Source organism: Caretta caretta, chromosome 18, assembly GCF_965140235.1.
Source record: "Caretta caretta isolate rCarCar2 chromosome 18, rCarCar1.hap1, whole genome shotgun sequence".
Taxonomy (NCBI): domain Eukaryota; kingdom Metazoa; phylum Chordata; order Testudines; family Cheloniidae; genus Caretta; species Caretta caretta.
In genome coordinates, this window is record NC_134223.1 from 15,598,621 (window position 1) to 15,617,527 (window position 18,907).

The 18,907-nt window shown below is 45.9% G+C and overlaps 1 protein-coding gene across 5 annotated transcripts in view; it reads left to right on the forward strand.

Annotated features, from left to right (window-relative positions):
• TTLL10 (tubulin tyrosine ligase like 10) overlaps nt 1–18,907 on the forward strand; it is a 165,165-nt gene that overhangs the window by 128,642 nt on the left and 17,616 nt on the right. For all 5 annotated transcript variants that reach the window (XM_075121039.1, XM_075121040.1, XM_048825116.2 and 2 more), the window contains 5 exons: nt 5,604–5,772; nt 7,141–7,259; nt 9,687–9,807; nt 11,553–11,638; nt 13,588–13,759. In XM_075121039.1, coding sequence (XP_074977140.1) covers nt 5,604–5,772; nt 7,141–7,259; nt 9,687–9,807; nt 11,553–11,638; nt 13,588–13,759 — 667 coding nt within the window. The remainder of the gene's footprint in view (nt 1–5,603; nt 5,773–7,140; nt 7,260–9,686; nt 9,808–11,552; nt 11,639–13,587; nt 13,760–18,907) is intronic.

Genomic DNA, 18,907 nt, shown 5'->3' on the forward strand with positions numbered 1-18,907 from the left:
TTCTCGGAAGTCAAAGAGGTTGCAGCAGCACGAAACTGGAGTAAAAATCAAGCCCTGTTTGTGCAATAAATGGTGGGACCTTAATGTTTAAGGTTTAGAAAAGATTTCTTTTTTCCTCTTTTGTTAGCCAATGCTTGTTAAAGAAATTGCATGCTCTCTGACCAAGAAGCTCCTCAGAACTATGGTCAGATAATGTTCTCCTAGAGATCCTTGATTAGTTTACTTGGCACATAGTGTTCGGAGATTTCACCACATTAGTGACAATTGCTTCTTAAACAGTTAGGAGACAGGATTTCCATTACTGATAGCAGCGAGAAAGTGAGAGAGAGAGAGAGCGCGTGAATGTGTGTGTATGACCCGATTTTGAAAAACCCGTTACTGTGTCACTTCCTCTTTGTTTGCCCCAGCAAAATTAAAAAGGCACAATCAATGCCAGTTAGACATATAAATACTTGATTTCCATTAATTGTGTACACTAATATTTGTGTGTGTGGGGGGGAAGAGAACCCGATTTTAAAACTTTGGCCCATATCATGAAAATTCATAGTACACCAATATTGAGTGCCACCCATTCCCCTGGGAGTTTCATATTAGCAATACACAATATACCCACCCCAATATAATTGATCTCACAGAAAACACAATATAGTCAGTGCAGAGGGTATTTGAAGAGGTGGGTCCTGTGAGTCCTTGGTGGTTTCCCCAGGATTCACCCCCATTTTACAACTTTAACCCTCCTCATCTCCACCATTTCCCTAGCCAAGAATCCCAATGGTTCCTTTGGAAGCATAGAAACGATGCATGTGACTCAGTCAGTTTCTCTTCTGCGCAGCACGTTACTTCTTTTGTCTGCTAAAGCTGAGTACTGCGTCTGCAGTCCCTTCAGTCCATATTCCTGCACATTCCACAGTCCCTGCCTGCCATGAGAGACCGTCACTCTGAACTGACCTAAGGTCTCACACCACCATCCTCGTAGGCCACTTGGTCTATGTATGTCAAACCCCAAACCCCTTGCCGTGATGCATTTCATGGGCTCCTCACAAGCAGCCCTTACGCTCAGGCAAAGCACCCAGTGAAATTTTCAGGACCTAGTTCTTAGACTTTGAACAACTGCAAGAAACCTACAATCTCTCTCCTGTGTGACTTGGCTGACAGAATATCACTTCTGTTGGTGCTGGGGTCTTCCATGCACAAAGCTACAATTCTGATCAGTTCAGAGAGACAGAGGAGAGCCTGCTGGGACTGCAGCAGACTGGACCCAAGTCAGGTTTTACTGTAGGGTGGCAGGCCATAAGATTCAAAAGCCTTGCTGGGAAGTCGGGCTTTTTGAATAGTCTCCCGCTCTTAATCTCGATTGCCTAACTGCTTCCCCCGCACACACAGGAACAAGAAGAGCTCCCACCCATTAGCCACAAAATCTGCCTGTGAGAATAAAGGAGGAGTAGCAGCTTCAAATGTATTCAACACACCCCCACGTAACCCTCTGCACAAACCACCACTGGGAGGGACGTGAATAAATGGTGCAGCGGGAGGGGTGTGCATACATGATGGCCGCCCGCCGAGCAAGCGCCCCAGGGATTTCCAGAGCTAAATGCAGGAGCTGCTACAGCTTGAGCTAAAAGGTCAAGGTGCTGTAGCTGGGGGCTGTAACAACTCATCTCCTTGGTGGATCAGCACAGAGGGGGACTGGTCACGCCCCAGTGAGTGAGTGACACGTGGAAGCCACTGATGGGGCAATAGGGTCTCTATATAAACATCATTCCTGCTCCTCAAATGCCCTACACAACTGTTGGCATAGGGGGGCCCGAGGCAAGCACCAGCCTTTTCACAGATTATTTTTTTGGGAGGGGGTGTCAGGTGGACCCCTTCTCTCTGCACTGCACACAGGTTATTTTGGTGAGCATGTATGTTCTGCACGATGGCAGAATTAAGCCCTACATGTGCTGTCAAGTATACACAGGAAAAAAGGACAGGAGGACTTGTGGCACCTTAGAGACTAACAAATTTATTTGAGCACAAGCTTTCATGGGCTACAGCTGACTTCACAATAGTAGAGATGGCTTTTATCTGGAATAATGAATTGGGTGGGAGAGCTGGGGGCACAGTCTCACACCTCTATAATAATGCGTTTCCCATAAACTGTATCCTTCAGCCAACAAATAAACATATTTGTTTTCAAATATTTGCCAGCGTGTCAGGAGACTGGCCAGTGGCCACAAAACAAACAGTATGAACCCAGGACTGGGCCAAGCACTTAAACTCTTGCCTCCCAAGGTGGAAGACCTGACTTCTAATAAAAACATCAGCCAAAAATTCACTTTGTGATCACCCTGGTCCCTTGAGGCCACCAGCATCTGAAGGTTTTGCAGGGCCAACCAAGTGCCATGCCCACCTATGGCCCAGCATAACTGAGAATGAGAGAGTCATAATCTGAATCCCAAACTCTTTACGACGGATTTATTCAGTCCTGGCTTTGGCAAAACGCCCAGTGGGTTTAATTCTGAAAATCTTCATTCACACCAGTCATTCCTTGCTCTTGTAAATTCCATTACATCAAGTAAAGAGATGGATTAAGGACTAAATTACAGCCTGCATCTCTGGGCCACACCTGTCACAGGGTTGGTCCTCTTTCCAGTCATCCCATTGTACTGTCTCTGGCTACTGACTATTTGCTTGCCTGTCTTTGCTGTCTCTGACCCCCTCCTCTTTCTGCGCCTAGCCACTCTTGGTAACAGCAGGAGCAAGTGGGTGCTGTTAATGGCATTCCTGGACAACACACCCACCCTACTGCTGTGCAAGGGGGCCACAGATGTGAACGTTTTCACTGCCAGGTGTTATCCCGTATCGAAGAACTAGAGATGGACCAAACCCAGGATCTGAACACTCCTGGACTTTGGGGAAATTCTGATCTGGGTCCTGATCTGAATTATGGGGCTAATCTCCAAAGAAGGTATCAGGTGTGGCTTACTGCCGTAATGCTGGGTCACCAGTGGTAAACGACATTTAGCATTAACAGATTCATCTCTGTCTTGTTTGTTTACAGATTCCACATATTTAGGAGGCAGCAAGTTCAGGTGTATTTTCGGAAAGAAATTGCTGAAAATCATGGGCATTAAGAACAAATGCAGTAGGCAACCCACCCCTTTCCCTCCTTCTATTCTTTCTTTGTGCTTAGTAGATGGCATAATAACAACAACAACAAATTGTGATTGTTACATGCACGTATAAGATACCCATCACCGTAGTATCGTGGTGCAATTTATAAGGTGTAAAGCTCAGTGTTAACATTTCCAAATTAAGGAGATGGTAAACACAGGGACTTATTTTTCCAAATCCTTGGGTAAAAAACTCTGCTCTTCAAGAATTTTGTAACAAGATCCAGTCACAAGAGTAAAAAACAACAAATCATTTATAGTTTCTACCCAAGTCATTTTTCAAAGTACTTTCGAGGGTCTATAGATTGTGGATCCAATTTTCAAACGTGGGCATCCCATACTGAGCCACAAATTACCACTGGGTAATTTACCATATTACCATACAAAATGGGGCATTTACTTGCCTAATTGCTGATGTGAGCATCCAAATGAAGGCACCTGCATTTGAAAACTGGGCTCAGTCCTTCTTCAGCTACCTCATATTCCCGGGAAAGGGGGAGGTTTTAATGTCTAGATTTGTGACTTCATTTAGGTTCCCACCTTTAGACAATTTAGACTATTCATTCATAGTATAGCTCAAGATCTTCCAAGTGGCCCCAGTAGATTTATTTATGGTTTGATTCAAGTTGTGATTGTTTTAGTTTGATAATCCCTCAGAATCAGACCTTCAACTGGCCTAAATCGTTGGAATCCCAGTGGAGTTATATTTACATCAATCTTTTCCCTGATCTACTGGGAAACACAGAGGATATTATTCCACAGCTGCACTGTGGCTGTGCTCCTGGTCCCAACTGAAGTCAATATCAGAATTCCCATTGACAGGATCAGGTGCTATATGAATAATGCCAAGAGACTCCAAGTTCTCAGAGCATCAGACGTCTTTGCATTTATGAGGTTGCCTGGCAGCGGGGGTTCTGGAACAATGAGTGATCAGTTTTGGAAACTTTCATGGCATCAAGGTTCTGTATCTGGTCTGTACAGAGAAGTAACTGGCAAACAGCCTTAGGTATGGTAGCTGAAATGCCAGGGCATTATTTCCCAGCGTTTTCTAATTATTCAACAAAATGATCCACCCTAGGCTATCTATTGGTACTATAATAGCACCTAGAGGCCTCTGTTGACCTCAAGACCCCATTCCACTAAGTGCTGTACAGACACATAAGAGACAGTCCCTGTTACAAAGACCTTACAGTCTAGAATGACAATACACACAGTAGAGGGGCTAAAAATCATTATCCCCATTGTACAGACGGAGAACTGATGCACAGAGAGAATAAGTGACGCGCCCAGGGTCACACAGAAAATCTGTGGCAGAGGCAGGAATGGAACCTTGCTCTCCTGAGTCCTAGTCTAGTGCCTCACCCACAAGACTGTCCTTCCCAAAAGGGCCAAAAGTTAGAATTATGTCTGCTGATTGCTGGCACTAGATACGAGCCTTGTCATTTTCTCCAGAAAATCACACTGCAGCTCTTGAAGACAGGGCAGATCTCATTAGCTTTGTTCTGAAAATCATTATTATCCCCTGCCAGTTCATCAGCATCTGAGCCTTAGCATCTGAGAATCAGTAACAGAACCCTGGCAAGCCCTGACCTGATTAGTTACCAATCTGAAGCTGGCTGAACGTTTCTCATTCCCACCCACACAACTCCTATAGTCGTGTCACCGCAATTAATTCGTGCCGTTCCATTTTGTGGCTGCCTATCACTGAGAACAGGACCTCAGAGCTGTCACTTTCTGCATGCACAGCGAAATTCTATAGGCTTCAAATAGACGTGTGATCATCTGCTTCGAAGTGTGGTTAGCCTAGCTAGTAGTCAATGTCGTAACGTAGCGGCTTATTCTTCACTCCCGACCTGTGCAACACTCCCGCCAACTCTGTGGTCCTGCATTTCTGATATGAATAATTTGGTGATAGACATTTTTATGGCCCCATCTCTATAATACCTGGGAACCTTACAAGCATTAACAAATCTGTTCTTGCAACACCTGCTAAAATAGGGAGGTGCCATTCTCCATTTTATAGCGAGGGAAACTGAGGCAGAGCAATGAAGTCACTTGTCCAAGATCATACAGGGACTTGGTGGCAAATCTGGGAATTGAACTCAGATCTCCTGAGTCCCAGCTGAGTGCTTTAACTATAAAACCTTGCATCTACTATAACCTCTGTGAATACTGAGTAAGAGTGTTACCATAGCCCAGTGCAGATTTAGGAGAAGTTTTTCCTGTAAATCTCTGCCCTGTTCCAGTTTTTTATTTTGTTCACACACACCTGCCATCGGTTTAATATCCGATCCCTCCTCTATCTAGGGACCATGCCCTGCACTGGCCATTGAATAAACTAGGGGACTTAATAGCATTGTGCTTTTCCATTGCTAGCTTCTGCTGAGATAGAGAAGACCTCACTAACCTGTCTCAAGGCTCAAGTCTCCCTCTTTCTAATTCTTGCAGTTGCTTCCAGCGCATCTGAAGTGGAGCTGGTGGATGAAGCCAAGTCCAAAGGGAATAAAACAAATCACAAAACAGCCCCTGAAGTAGATCAGCCGGAAGACAAGAAGCCGGAGGACCCTCAGTCGCCGGGGCCATTCTTTTACATTGGCGGTGCTAATGGGGCTGGACTGTAAGTCATTCTACTCCCCAGAGACTTCTGTGTAGTTAGATTCATAGATTTTAAGGCCAGCAGGGACTATTTTGATCTTGTAGTTTGACCTCCTGCAAAGCACGGGCCTTAGACCCTCCCCTCGTTAATCTCTACAGCATCAAGCCCATAACTTCCTTTTAGCTACAGCATGTCTTTTAGAAAGACATCCAATCTTGATTTTAATACTGCAAGTGATGGAGAATCCACCCTGGCGCTTGATAGTTTGTTCCAATGGTTAATTATCCTCACTGTTTATAAACTGAGCCTCTCTCTAGTCTGATTTCAGAGTAACAGCCGTGTTAGTCTGTATTCGCAAAAAGAAAAGGAGTACTTGTGGCACCTTAGAGACTAACCAATTTATTTGAGCATGAGCTTTCGTGAGCTACAGCTCACTTCATCAGATGCATACCGTGGAAACTGTAGCAGACTTTATATATACACAGAGAGTGTATATATAAAGTCTGCTACAGTTTCCACGGTATGCATCTGATGAAGTGAGCTGTAGCTCACGAAAGCTCATGCTCAAATAAATTGGTTATTCTCTAAGGTGCCACAAGTACTCCTTTTCTCTAGTCTGAATTTGTCTTGCTTCAACTTTCAGCCATTGGATTTTGTTATACCTTTTCCTGCCAGCTTCAAGTGCTGACTACTATCAAAAATCTATTCCCCTGCAGGTATTTGATCACAGCCTACAAATCACTTCTTAATCTTCTCTTTGATAAACTAAATAGATTGAACGTCTTAAGCCTCTCGCTAGAAGACAGTTACACCCTCCCACCTCAAGTCATTCTTGTAACTTTCCAATGTGCCAGCATCCTTTTTGAATTGCAATTTTGAACCTGACACAGAACAGGAGCAAACTTTGGGGCCCTGTCCGGCTCCTTGCTACAGCTCCCTGGGCTTTTCTAATTAACTCTTCCGGTGCCACCCCACTGGGTTTACAAACACATTCCGTTTTTCCAGTGGCTACGTAGCTGTTCTTTCTTCCCCCTCATTTCTGAAGTCTTAGGCAGAGATTTCTTGCCAAGTCACCCACTACACAGAGGAATCAGGGCTCCCACAAGTACCATTTCCCTCCTAATTGAAATAGCCCCATTTGACCAGATCAGCCTTTATTAATGAAGTCTGTACCATCATCATCATCACCTCTCAAAACCCCCAGTACAGTCCCACAAGGGTACACTCTAATTAACTAGAGAGGGGAGAAGCCCCCTCTCCCCCACCTCAGGGCTTGTAGGTGTTGTTGATTCAGCCCTCTAGGGACAACCTCAGGGAATTGAAGGACTCCGAGCTAATTAACTCTTCATTAAAAGTGGTGGCTGCTTGGCTATTTTGTGCTCCGCGCAGGGTGAGCATCTACTGCAGGAGCAAAGGCTGGCAGCGTATCCATGACAACAAAAGGGAGGATTACAAACTGAAATGGTGCGAGACCAAGAGCCGAGAGACCTATTACAACTTCAAAGAAGGTAAGAGGTCAAAGCGGTGGCTGAGAGAGTTAGGGAGGAGGAGGAGGAGGAGGAGGATTTGGGTTCCCTGGCAGGGCACCTCTGCAGGAGCGATGGACGCATGAAGCCTTGGTGGAGAAGATGCCGCTGTGACTGCTCAGACCCCATGGTGATGGGGGCAGTATAAAGATATAGACCCAGAACACGAGCATCACTTTGGTACTGCCATGGGTGGATTGCACTCTTATCTGTCGAGCTGCATACTCAATCCAACATTATATCCACAGAGCACCCAATGACCAAACCAGGTGATGCCCCCAACCTTCTAGGCAGAGACAGAAAAGACACTTTCCCGAGCAGTTCTTGTGCATTAGATCCAATAAACGGTGCATTTGTGCAGTGAAATGATTGCTCTGTGCATACCCCAAGCCCAGCTATTTCTGGCTGTACTGAGAAGAGTCCCAAACTAAGCCACTCCAGGATAATAGGCGCATTTTGCATCATACTGCTTCACCTTGTGTGTAGGGACCTCCAAGTGCTTTTCAAAAGGTGGCCGTTATTACTGCTGGTGTCGCGCTAGGGAAACTGAGGCATAGAGGAGCTAAGCTGGAACTTTCTAAAATGGTGTGTGCTTTGTCCTCTGTGAAACACATGGCTGAATTTGCTCTTCATTTCACTGCTCCCTCTCCGATCTACTCTTCTCTCTTGCCCGCTGCGTACGCTTCTCTCATGCCTGATCTCCACTCCCCTTGGGCATGCTGCCCAGCTACCTAGTCCTCTTCCCACCACTGGCGGCTGGTAGATCCAGGCCTACTGGTAGCTCTAGTCCCTGAGAACCTTGGTTCCTCTTGTTTAGCAGTGGCCCCTCCTCATTCCCAGCTGCACTGATGAGTTTGAACCCATGTGCTAGCAGCTGGGAAATGAAGTCAGCCTGGACTCCGCAGCCCATCAAGTGCTCTGCAAATCACAGATTGATACCACTGGCCTAGGAGACTTGCCTAAGGTGGCACGGAGGGCAACTCAGAGCTGCTGCCTTCCAGGCTCTTGCTCTTACTAAGAGACAATGCTACACCTGAATTCTTTTCAAAGCTAGTGCCGTAGGGGGTGGCCTGGCAGTGCAGCTCCACCTTGAGATCAGGGGAATGTTGTCTTCTAGCATAACTTGGTTTATGTCCCCTGAGGTCAAGGGAGCTGCTGTACTTCATGCCAGCTGAGAAACTGACCCTCAGGAAGGATGGATGCTTTAGAAGGGGGAGTATTTCACACAGGCTCGCTATCCTTAAATGGGACGTGAACGAGCAGAAAGAAAAGAAGCCCCTTTACAAGGGTTTAGATACTAAGGAGCCCTGAAAACTCTAAACCTCCATATAAAAGATCAGGCTAAGCATTCTGTGGATCTCCCTGGCCTAGAGATAAATCTAATCAGCATAACCAGGCTTCTTGGGGCCCAGCCAAACTCCCCACAGGAAGAGCATGAAACCAAGAACTCACAAAGGCCTCCTTTAGCCTGGTGCCTGATCAGATTTCACCCCAAAGAGAGGGGCTTTGTACAGCCAAAATGTAAACTAGCAGCTGGAGGGCTTTTCCCATACCCTCCCTCCTAGGAGCCCTAGGGCCAAAAAGCACCCAGCCCCTCCCTCTTAAAGTCTGGGTGCTGGGGAATTAATGCACTACAGCTGGCCCAGCCTGCTATCCCAGCAATCCCTATACTCAGGGTATGCAGCTGTGCTCATTCCTACAGGCAGGCCAGAGTGGGTTAACTCTTTCCCTGCCAATCCATGGGCAGGGTCTGGGCATGCCACTGCAGTTACAGTGGGGACATGCCAGCTCTTTGGCCAGATTATGCCATTAAAGCAGAGGATGTGGGAGGGGGTCAAACTGCAGGGGGAAGCCTTTGCAGGCTAGAATTCCTCCTGGCCCCTGGACAGCCGTTCCACCAGTCTTTGACAGGGGCAGAGTGCCTGTTCTGGGATGACACATCTCTGCTGGCAGATGCATGGATAAAAGAACAGGAGACACTGTGCTACCTTCACCCTGGCCCTCCTCACTTGCACCCCAGTCCAGCATGCTGCCTGCATGATCTTGTCATCCTATGGATGTCCCCTGAAGGGTGGTACCGGGGAGGAAGGGAGGGGACAGGAAAGCTCCTTCCTCACATTGGGCACCCACACAGGACCAGAGACAACCTGGCCCTGTGTATATAACAGTATCACCATTGCACTGTAAGTGGCAGGCTGGGTGGCTGCTACTGTGGCAAAGCAAACTCACAGAGGTGCTGTGAGGGAGAAGGAGTGTGTGTGGTCTGTCCCTTCTGGTTTCAGGGCAGGTATCAGCTCCTCGGCAAGCCGTTTAGCAGATGGGGAATTTTACTCTGCAGGCAGGATTTACCTCCACGTCCCAGCCCGGGCGGTGTGGCCCATGAAGGATATGTTTTGTTTTCTAATGCAGGTGAACAGCTTCTCTACCAGATCCCCAACAATAAGGTCCTCACTACTAAGATTGGCCTTTTGAGCAACCTGAGGGAGTATGAGCGGGTGATGAACAAGATCAGCAAGAACTTGAATGCCAAGTAAGGACTGCACATCCTTTTGGGCATTACACAGCCAGAATATAGAAACCCGTGTCACTTGGGAGAGGTACCATATAAAGGAGAAGTTGGATAGATGATCACCTCATTGATGGGATGAGCAATCATCTGGTAGAGACGGGCTTGTGAGACCCATCATGGAAATCCTTGGTTTCTCCACCCTGTGATTAAAACTGATCTCTGATTAAGCTCTGATGAAACTCCACCCTCTACTTTGATCTTAGAACTTTTCAGAATCATTAAGCTAGCCAACCAATTCCGTTTGTATAGCTCCACTGATGATGGACAAAGCAAAGATTGTTTTAAGAAGCCATCGTGTGCCACCATATTTAACTTTGGCTTCACTAGATGTCACACTAACTCATGCAGAGTCTCATATCAATTAACCCAACATGGTACAGCACAATCAGCTCTGGGGACACCAGGCTTTCTCTTCTTTTCTAAAGTCTTGTATGCTCTTCTTTCCTCTCCTCCATCCGCTCATCTTTTGACCTCATGTTTTGATCCAAAGCCCACTGGGAGTTAATGGAAGTCTTTCCACTGATTTCAGTGGATTCTGGAGCATGCCCTTGGTGGCTGATCAGAGTGAAGTAGCTTTTCTCCAGTACTCAGCTGTAGTTAAGTTCAATGGTCCATGTTTTCTGCTTCAACCTTCTAAAGATCTTAGTCTTCACTTCAAATTATCTAAGCTGAGGTGGATGCTGAGTGCTACATTTTTAGTAGGCTTTAACTTGGTCCATAGTTTTTTGGGGTTCAGTTTTACTCCTCCAACTAACTGTGCCAGCATTTTTGTGTCTTCACTGGCATTAATATTGGGTTGTAGTCACCCACCTATTCTGTGGGTTTAATCTCTTTGGTTATTTTGAGTATGAAAGAAGAGGTATAAAAGCCATGGCGGTGGGGGGTGGGGGGTTGATTTTTATTTTTTTTTTACTCCTTGAAGGAGTAAATTAGAGAAAAGAATCCATCTTTTATTTATGCCTGGGACTGTGGAAATGCCTGATCCCCAAAGGTACCAGTTGTAATGAATCCCCCCGTGAAAGACGAGGTGGGAACTCCTAAAGCTCTAGAGCATTTTGTAAATATCAGACACAGCACATGACCACCTCTGCTGCAGACTTATCTGTACCGTAAACGACCTCTGCCATGGTTATCTGAGGTCCTGTCTGTTAGTTTGCAGCAAACCTAGTGTGCAAAGGACATCATCAAGGCCAACAGAAATTCTGTCGAGATTAACGAAATATTTGGCCATGTCTTAGCATATATTCTCCAGCATTCCCTCCTGGGACTTTTTCCATTATTCAGATTTGGAGAAGAAGCTCTAGTTTTGCCCAAATCCTTGTCTACCTCTGATAAACAGTCAATATTGATTTACAAGCTGCTGCATGTCCCAAAGTCCCGAAGAGCTTGATGCAATATTATAAGGGATGCGCTCAAGACCCAGAAGTCAGACCCAGATTTGAACTTTCCCAAAAGTTGGAGCCTGGGGTTGAGACTCAGGCTCGCCTCTAGAGGTGACCAAGAAAAAAATAATTATTGTGAGTAAAAGGCAGCCTTCCCCAATGGAAATAAAAGAGTGCAGGGGAAAAGACAAGGGGAAAAAAATCCATAACCCAAGTCTACAGTAAGATGTGCCCTGCTTCCCCCACCTCTTGTCTGATGAGAACTCAAAAAGGGCTGTATGGCTCAGGAAAGGTTTTTTTGGCTTATTGTCGGTTCTCCCACAGGGTACTGAAGATGGAAGACTTCTTCCCAGAATCCTTTCGGCTGGACATAAAAGATGAGAGAGAAGCTTTCTTTGAACTTTACAAAGGTGACTGGCCTTTGCATGTTAGCGGCCAATGATGAGGTCAAGTGTTCTGGGAGAAACATTGTTTTTTAAATGGCTTAAAGAAAAGGAGTACTTGTGGCACCTTAGAGACTAACCAATTTATTTGAGCATGAGCTTTCGTGAGCTACAGCTCACGAAAGCTCATGCTCAAATAAATTGGTTAGTCTCTAAGGTGCCACAAGTACTCCTTTTCTTTTTGCGAATACAGACTAACACGGCTGTTACTCTGAAACCTGTCTTAAATGGCTTAGTGATCCCAAAGTAATTATGAAAAAGCAATGAGGGGCTTCCCTGCCCCCCTTTGCTCCCCAGTACCTGCCCACTCCTTCAAGTACCCCAGAAATCCCTGGTGTGTTAGCAAGGTGCCTATGGCTTCTCTGACCTGCCCAAGAATCAATCATGCTACAGCTCTCAGCAGCCCTTTCAGCCTCTCTTCTGGAATATCAGTAGGGCTAGAGAATGAACAGTAAATGTCCTGAATCCCCAGGAATATCAGCAACATGTGGGATATTCATCTAGACCCGAATACTGCTGACAGGTGGGCTACTCAGAGAACGTGACTCGCTCGTCCCCAGTTTCTCTGACACGAAGCCCAAATATGCCCCTTCAACATTCAGATGGTTTTGATTGGCCCAGAAGTTCCCCACCCCACTGTCTCTAGCCAGCTGTCAGCTGCCTTATAGGTATCTCCTTGCACAACATCCCCGCCTCCAAGCTGTCCAAACCCTGGAGACAGATTCTTGTCTTGGGCAGTGTCAGAAAGAGGCTCCCGCCAACTTTCTCCCTTCAGCGGTTCCCTTGGCCATCATCACTAGACATCATCACCAGCACTTTTGTTTGCCCGCTCGCTTCTTCAACACACCCGCAAAAGCATCCTGGAGGCCAGCTGCAAATGCACTTGAAGGCCCCATCATTCAGGAGGCGGAAACAGAGTCCAGTCTCCAAAGCGAATGATGTATGGAGGAAACTGATACCGCTGAACAAAGCCTTCCCAGCTGTTGGCAGTGCCATTTCCTCGACATTCTCAGCTGCTGCACGCGCAGCAGACACTACTGAATTTGGGACTTGAACTCAGACCCCTGCAGAGTAAGCGATTACCTGCCATCAGGCTGCCCCCATGTAACCTCAAAGGAGCTGATATATCCTGGCACTGAGCTGTTACAATAAACCAGGATCCATATATTGACTAGTTATCATAGTAGAGCTGAGACCAACCGATAAAACCCAGCTCCAGATCTTAAATGACACCAGTGCTTGGGAGTGTTCAGATCTTGTGTTAACCCCAGGCCCTTCTTTATTTGTGAGATACGATATTTAAATATATATTCAAATGAGCATGTTTCAGCACCCATTAATTGAGCACGTTGGTGTCTCGGGATAACATGCTTTAGACCAGTGGTCCCCCGACTTGTTCCGCCGCTTATGCAGGGAAAGCCCCTGGTGGGCCAGGCCGATTTGTTTACCTGCCGCGTCCGCACGTTCGGCCCATCGCGGCTCACAGTGGTCGCGGTTCACTGCTCCAGGCCAATGGGAGCTGCTGGAAGCGGTGGCCAGTACATCCCTCAGTCCGCGCCGCTTCCAGCAGCTCCCATTGGCCTGGAGCAGCGAACCACGGCCATTGGGAGCCACCAGTACGTCCCTCAGCCCGCACCGCTTTCAGCAACTCCCATTGGCCTGGAGCAGCGAACCGCGGCCACTGGGAGCCTCCAGTACGTCCCTCGGCCCGTGACGCTTCCAGCAGCTCCCATTGGCCTGGAGCAGCGAACCGCGGCCACTGGGAGCTGCGATCGGCCGAACCTGTGGACGTGGCAGGTAAACAAACCAGCCTGGCCCGCAAGGGTCTTTCCCTGCACAAGCGGTGGAACAAGTCTGGGAACCTCTGCTTTAGGGAATGTACAGTACCCATAACTACACTGTAATCTTGTCTGCAGACACACAGATTTGGATCTGCAAACCCACCTGCTCCAACCAAGGGCGAGGAATTTTCCTGCTTAAAAATCAAGCAGGTGTCCACTCGCTTCAGGCCAAGCTCCAGAGCATCAAAGAAGATCCTCTGTACAAGAAGGTGCCGTACAAAGCTCCCCAGGCAAGAATAGTGCAAAGGTAGAGAATGCAGCAGGTGGGCACTCCATTGCATCCATTTGCAATCCAGCTAGTGCTGGTGACAAAGGGGAAGAAGGGTGTTCCCGTGATGTTGAGGCAGAATTGCAAGCTGGAAGAGCTGGGTTCCCCTCCTGAATCTGCCACAGACATGCTCTGTGAACTCGAGTAAATTGCTTTGCTTCACTTCATTTCTCTTAGCCAAATCCAGAGCCCCTTGCTCATTTCCCACTCAGACCTTTATAAGGGAAACTCCCTCTGACTTCAGCTTGGAAACTGAAAAAGAACTGGGTCTGGCACTCTCCACCCCTGTGTCATCCAGTCCCCTGAAGGTCAGTGTTTCTGAAAGCAGCTGCCTGAGCACTGAAATATTTGAGATCACTTCTATGGGTCTGATCCAGTGCTCCAAGAATTCAGTGGGAAGGTTCCAGCTGACCTCCATGGGCACTCAGTCAGACCTTATTGACCTTAATAACTTGAATCCCTTCACAGCTGTTTGATGGCTCACACCATCTTTTCTCAGTGGCCTCAGATTCACTATGTTTTGTGGGTAGAGGGCTATTTCTCAGCTGAGCCTGTTTCAACACTTTCATGTCTGACATTTGGAGATAGATCATCACCATCAAACAGGAGATTTGAGATGATCTTTGTCTGGCAATGTAAGAATGACTTCCAAAGGCCAAATGCTATGGATTCATACATGACAAAAAGCCTTGTAGAGAGCCATTTGAATTAGGTATTATCCCAGCTTGTGACACCATGCCAAGATTTCACACACCATACAGCTGCAGCATCTGTTCCACCCATTCTATGCCTTGCCTCCTATATATCTGTTGAAGTCTGCCTGGAAGCTATGAGCTTCTTGACCTCAAACAGGAACTGCTATTGTAGATACTCATGGCTGATAGTCAAAGGAGACACATACTTTCTTTGTAAGAACTTCATAGCTAACTACATTTTTTTAAGCCAAAGCCCAGAGAGTCTCTGGCTACCAGATGTAACTGCTGTTTCCTTCTGATGTCTCTGCAAGTGTCATACTCCAGGGCAGTGCAATAACTCCATATAGCTTTCTTTTGTAGAGCATCTCTCTTATCAGCTGCATCCCAGAATGCTTTGCAGAGTTGAATAACACAGCCGTGGCAGAAGGAGAGTGAAGTTAGACTAGCAGAAGCAAGGGAGAAAGTTTTCAGCTGAGATTTGAAAAGTGATGGAAAGCTGATGAGGTGGACAGGTGCAAGAAGGAACACAAATAAGGAGCTGTGGAGGAGCAAGCTCTTCCCCAGAACAGGTCCAGTCTCTGTGTACGGACATAGGTACCTAAATAAAGAGATCCCAGTCCACTAACTAACCACATACAAACAGCAACCACCATTCAGCAAGGTGTGAGTTAGATTTCCAGCGATCAGTACAGTGAAACCCATACAAGAGGCCCTTACTTGGTAATCTCCCATTCTAAGGCAGTGCTCCAAACTGTCCCCAGAAATAAAGGGGGTGTGTTTCAAGAGCACTGAGCAGTGGCTTAGCACCTATGTTCCCACAGAAGTCAATGGGCGTCATTTTAATAGGAGCAGAAACAAATCCAACCCTGAGAGCCTGTGAAAATCCACACCCATAGTACACAACTCAGTCCCCTCTTTATTAGACACATCCTTATCCAACCAATATTTGTTGGTCTCTTGAGTGGTCACATAAGACAAGGTTCATTCCATTTTGCAGGTGGAGCTTGAGAATTATTGTTATTATTATTAATTATTTGCATTACCAGAGCTCTTATAAGCCCTAGTCTTGGCCCTGGACTCCATTGTGCCAGGCACAGTACAAACACGGAACAAAATATGACTCCTGCCACAAAGAATCCAGACTGGGTATGTGCTCAGACGGATCCAGATAAGAGTTCTTCACTGCATAAACTTTCTACTGACTCACCCTCTGTCCTTAGGCAACTCACTAAACTGCTCTCAGTTCCCCATCTTTGAAATAAGAATAGGAAATACTCAGGTCCCAAGTGAGAGCTGGGTTGATTAATTCATTGATTTTTCTAAAGTGCCTTGAACTTCGTGAATGAGATGCACTACAGACATGCAAAGTGTTGTCATTATTTATATAATGAGCTGTAATTCACAGACACCCCTCCTGGCTTTCATGGGACAGCCTGGATTCTAAGTGGTTGTTTGGTTCAGTAATCTTGAAGCTAGGCTTCCAGTACACTTCAAGCAACCCAATGACCAACACTATATTATCATGATCAAGTGTGATCAAGGTGTGACTTGCCACATGGCATGCCAACATCATAGTGCGATATACTAAGGGCATGACAAATTTATCATAGTGTGACATTAGCATGATCCATCATGGTGCTGTTTACATCACCCCACCATGCCAGTGGGTCACAACGCAGACATTCTGATATGACAACTTAGCAATTTTATCCCAGAAGGTCAAGAACACAAAACTCCAAACTTCCCAGTCAACTCAAGCAATTAGTCCATTTTATCCTTGTCAGACTATTACGATAAATCTCTCTTCACAAGGAAGGTGTTAGCCGGTCTAATTGGGAAGGACAGGAGAGTCTTGTAAGAGGGCAAGTCTGAACTGCCAGCCCTTCTGCGGTAGGACAGGTCTGGGTATGCAGTAGCTTGCACATAGAAGCAGAGGAATTGATAGCCTGGATCAAACCCAAGGTCCATTTGTCCGGTATCCTGTTTCCAACAGTGACCAATACCACATGATTCAGAGGACGCTGTAAGAACCTTGCAGTAGCACATGTGGGGTAATCTGCCCCCCACATTAGGTCTCATTCTCATATAGTCTGACCACCTGGACAGCTCAGATCCCAGAAGCTCACCCACCCTTTCCTGTAACAGACCTATGACTTCTGGCTCAGTTACTGAAGTCCTCAAATCTTGATTTATAGACTTCAAGTTACAGAGAACCCACTATTTTACTCTAGTTCAAACCAGTGCATGATTGGTGCCCCCACATGGTGCAGAGAAAAGTCCTCTGCCAACCTGACCTGAGGGCAAATTCTTTCCTGACCCCAAAACCTGATCTCCAATAGCGAGAGACTGGGTTAAGGATGAGGTTTATCATCCTGTCCAAAAATGTTGTTAGTTTTAACTGTTAGAACTCTGGGTATTCTTGTTATCCACATAAATGTCCACTCCCCTTTGGTGAGAAGAGACGGCATACTGCTCCTAAATGATATCACTCTGTGATGGGTTCTTTGTATTCAAATGCAAACTCTGTATACTCTCCAGTAAATATTAGTCACTCTTTAATTCCCTCCCACTCTACAAATATGGCATACGCTTTTATTCCTTTAATGTTCAAATGCTCAGCTTCTCTTCCTGCCATTTCACTTTGCGTCCTAACAGTGCCCTCTCCTGTCAGTGTCCACAAAGAAATGTTGGGTTAGACCATAAGATGAATGAATGGGTTTGTTTTGTGGTGTGTAATGAGACTATAGCATTTTTAAACCAACTAGAAAACTCCGCATGACCTGGAGAACTGTGCTGCCAATGGGGAGGGGCAGGGCAAGCTAATTTATCTGAATGTGTCAAGAAATTTAATCTTTCTCTTTCTACCTTCTGCAATATGACAGGTTGCAGATTAGAAGCTGTGTTAGTGTGTATCCGCAAAAAGAACAGGAGGACTTGTGGCACCTTAGAGACGAACCAATTTATTTGAGCATAAGCTTTCGTGAGCTACAGCTCACTTCATTGGATGCATTCAGTGGAAAATACAGTTTCCACTGAATGCATCTGATGAAGTGAGCTGTAGCTCAAGAAAGCTCATGCTCAAATAAATTGGTTAGTCTCTAAGGTGCCACAAATACTCACTCCTTTTCTTTTTACCTTCTGCAATGTGTCCCTTGTTTTCAGGCAGAAAAGAAACTCTCCAGTACTACATGCTGCCCGAAATTCTCCTTCTGAGAACAGCAGAAGTGGGGGATGGGAGGGGGAGGCCTAGCCCTTTATTCTGGCTATATTAATTCCATTGAGCAGCTGATTCAGTGGTCTGTCCTGAATATAATTCACAGATTTTGTGGCCAGAAGGGACAATTGTCTAGTCTGCCCTCCTATATAGCACAAGCCATAGAACTGTCCCAAAATAATTCCTAGAACAGATATTATAGAAGAAACATCCCATCTTGATTTAAAATCTTCCAGTGATTCTGAATCCATCACAACCCTTGATAAATTGTCCCAACAATTATTCTCACTGTTAAAAATGTATGCCTTATTTCCAGTCTCAATTTGACTAGCTTCAACTTTCAGCCATTGGATCGTGTCATGCCTTTCTCTGTTAGACAGAAGAGCCCATTATTAAATATTTGTTCCCCATGTAGATATTTATAGACTGTAATCAAGTCACCCCTCTTCTCTGTTAAGCTAAATAGACCGAGCTTTTTGAATCTATCACTATAAGGCATGTTTTCTAATCCTTTAATCATTCTCGGGGCTCTTCTCTGAACCCTTTCCAGTGGGAGATAGACATGTAAATATTTTATTGAATCTGGGCCTTAGTTTTTAATGGGTCAGCATCTCTCAAGATTTGTCCCAGGGTAACTATAATGTTAGCACTGCTGTGTGCCTTAGTTGTTTGGGTAACTCATTGAGAGCCAGAGTTTATAGCAACATGGTCACTTCCATGGTAGGACTGAACTGTGATGTCGCTATCAACGAATGTTAAAGTCACTGCTAAAAGCAATCAGAGCTGGGGGACATGAATAGGATGAGAGTTGAAGTGTTGTCTGTTAGAGAAAATGACTTTCTATAGTTGCCCCCTTAACTTTTTTAACCAACCTGCTCTATTTACAAGTTAAAAGATAGGTGTTTTTCTAACTGCCTACCTCGCAAACTCAACCTCACAGCTAAAAGTCTAGAGGGTTTCTTTCTAGCTCTACTTGACAAGTCTGTTGATGACGCATGAGCTAGAAAAGAATCTAGGTCACTCGCACTGTCATGGCACAACACAGTCGAGAGGTGTTAAAGTGCTAATATACTTTAGTCCGTATAGCTCTGATATGACTCTGAATACACACGCAAGCCATAGATCTGATGAGTGAAATGATGCCACTTTAACATGGTTGCTTTTCAGAGCAGAACTACACTTTAAGGGACAGAGAGAGACAAGGTGGGTGAGGTGGTG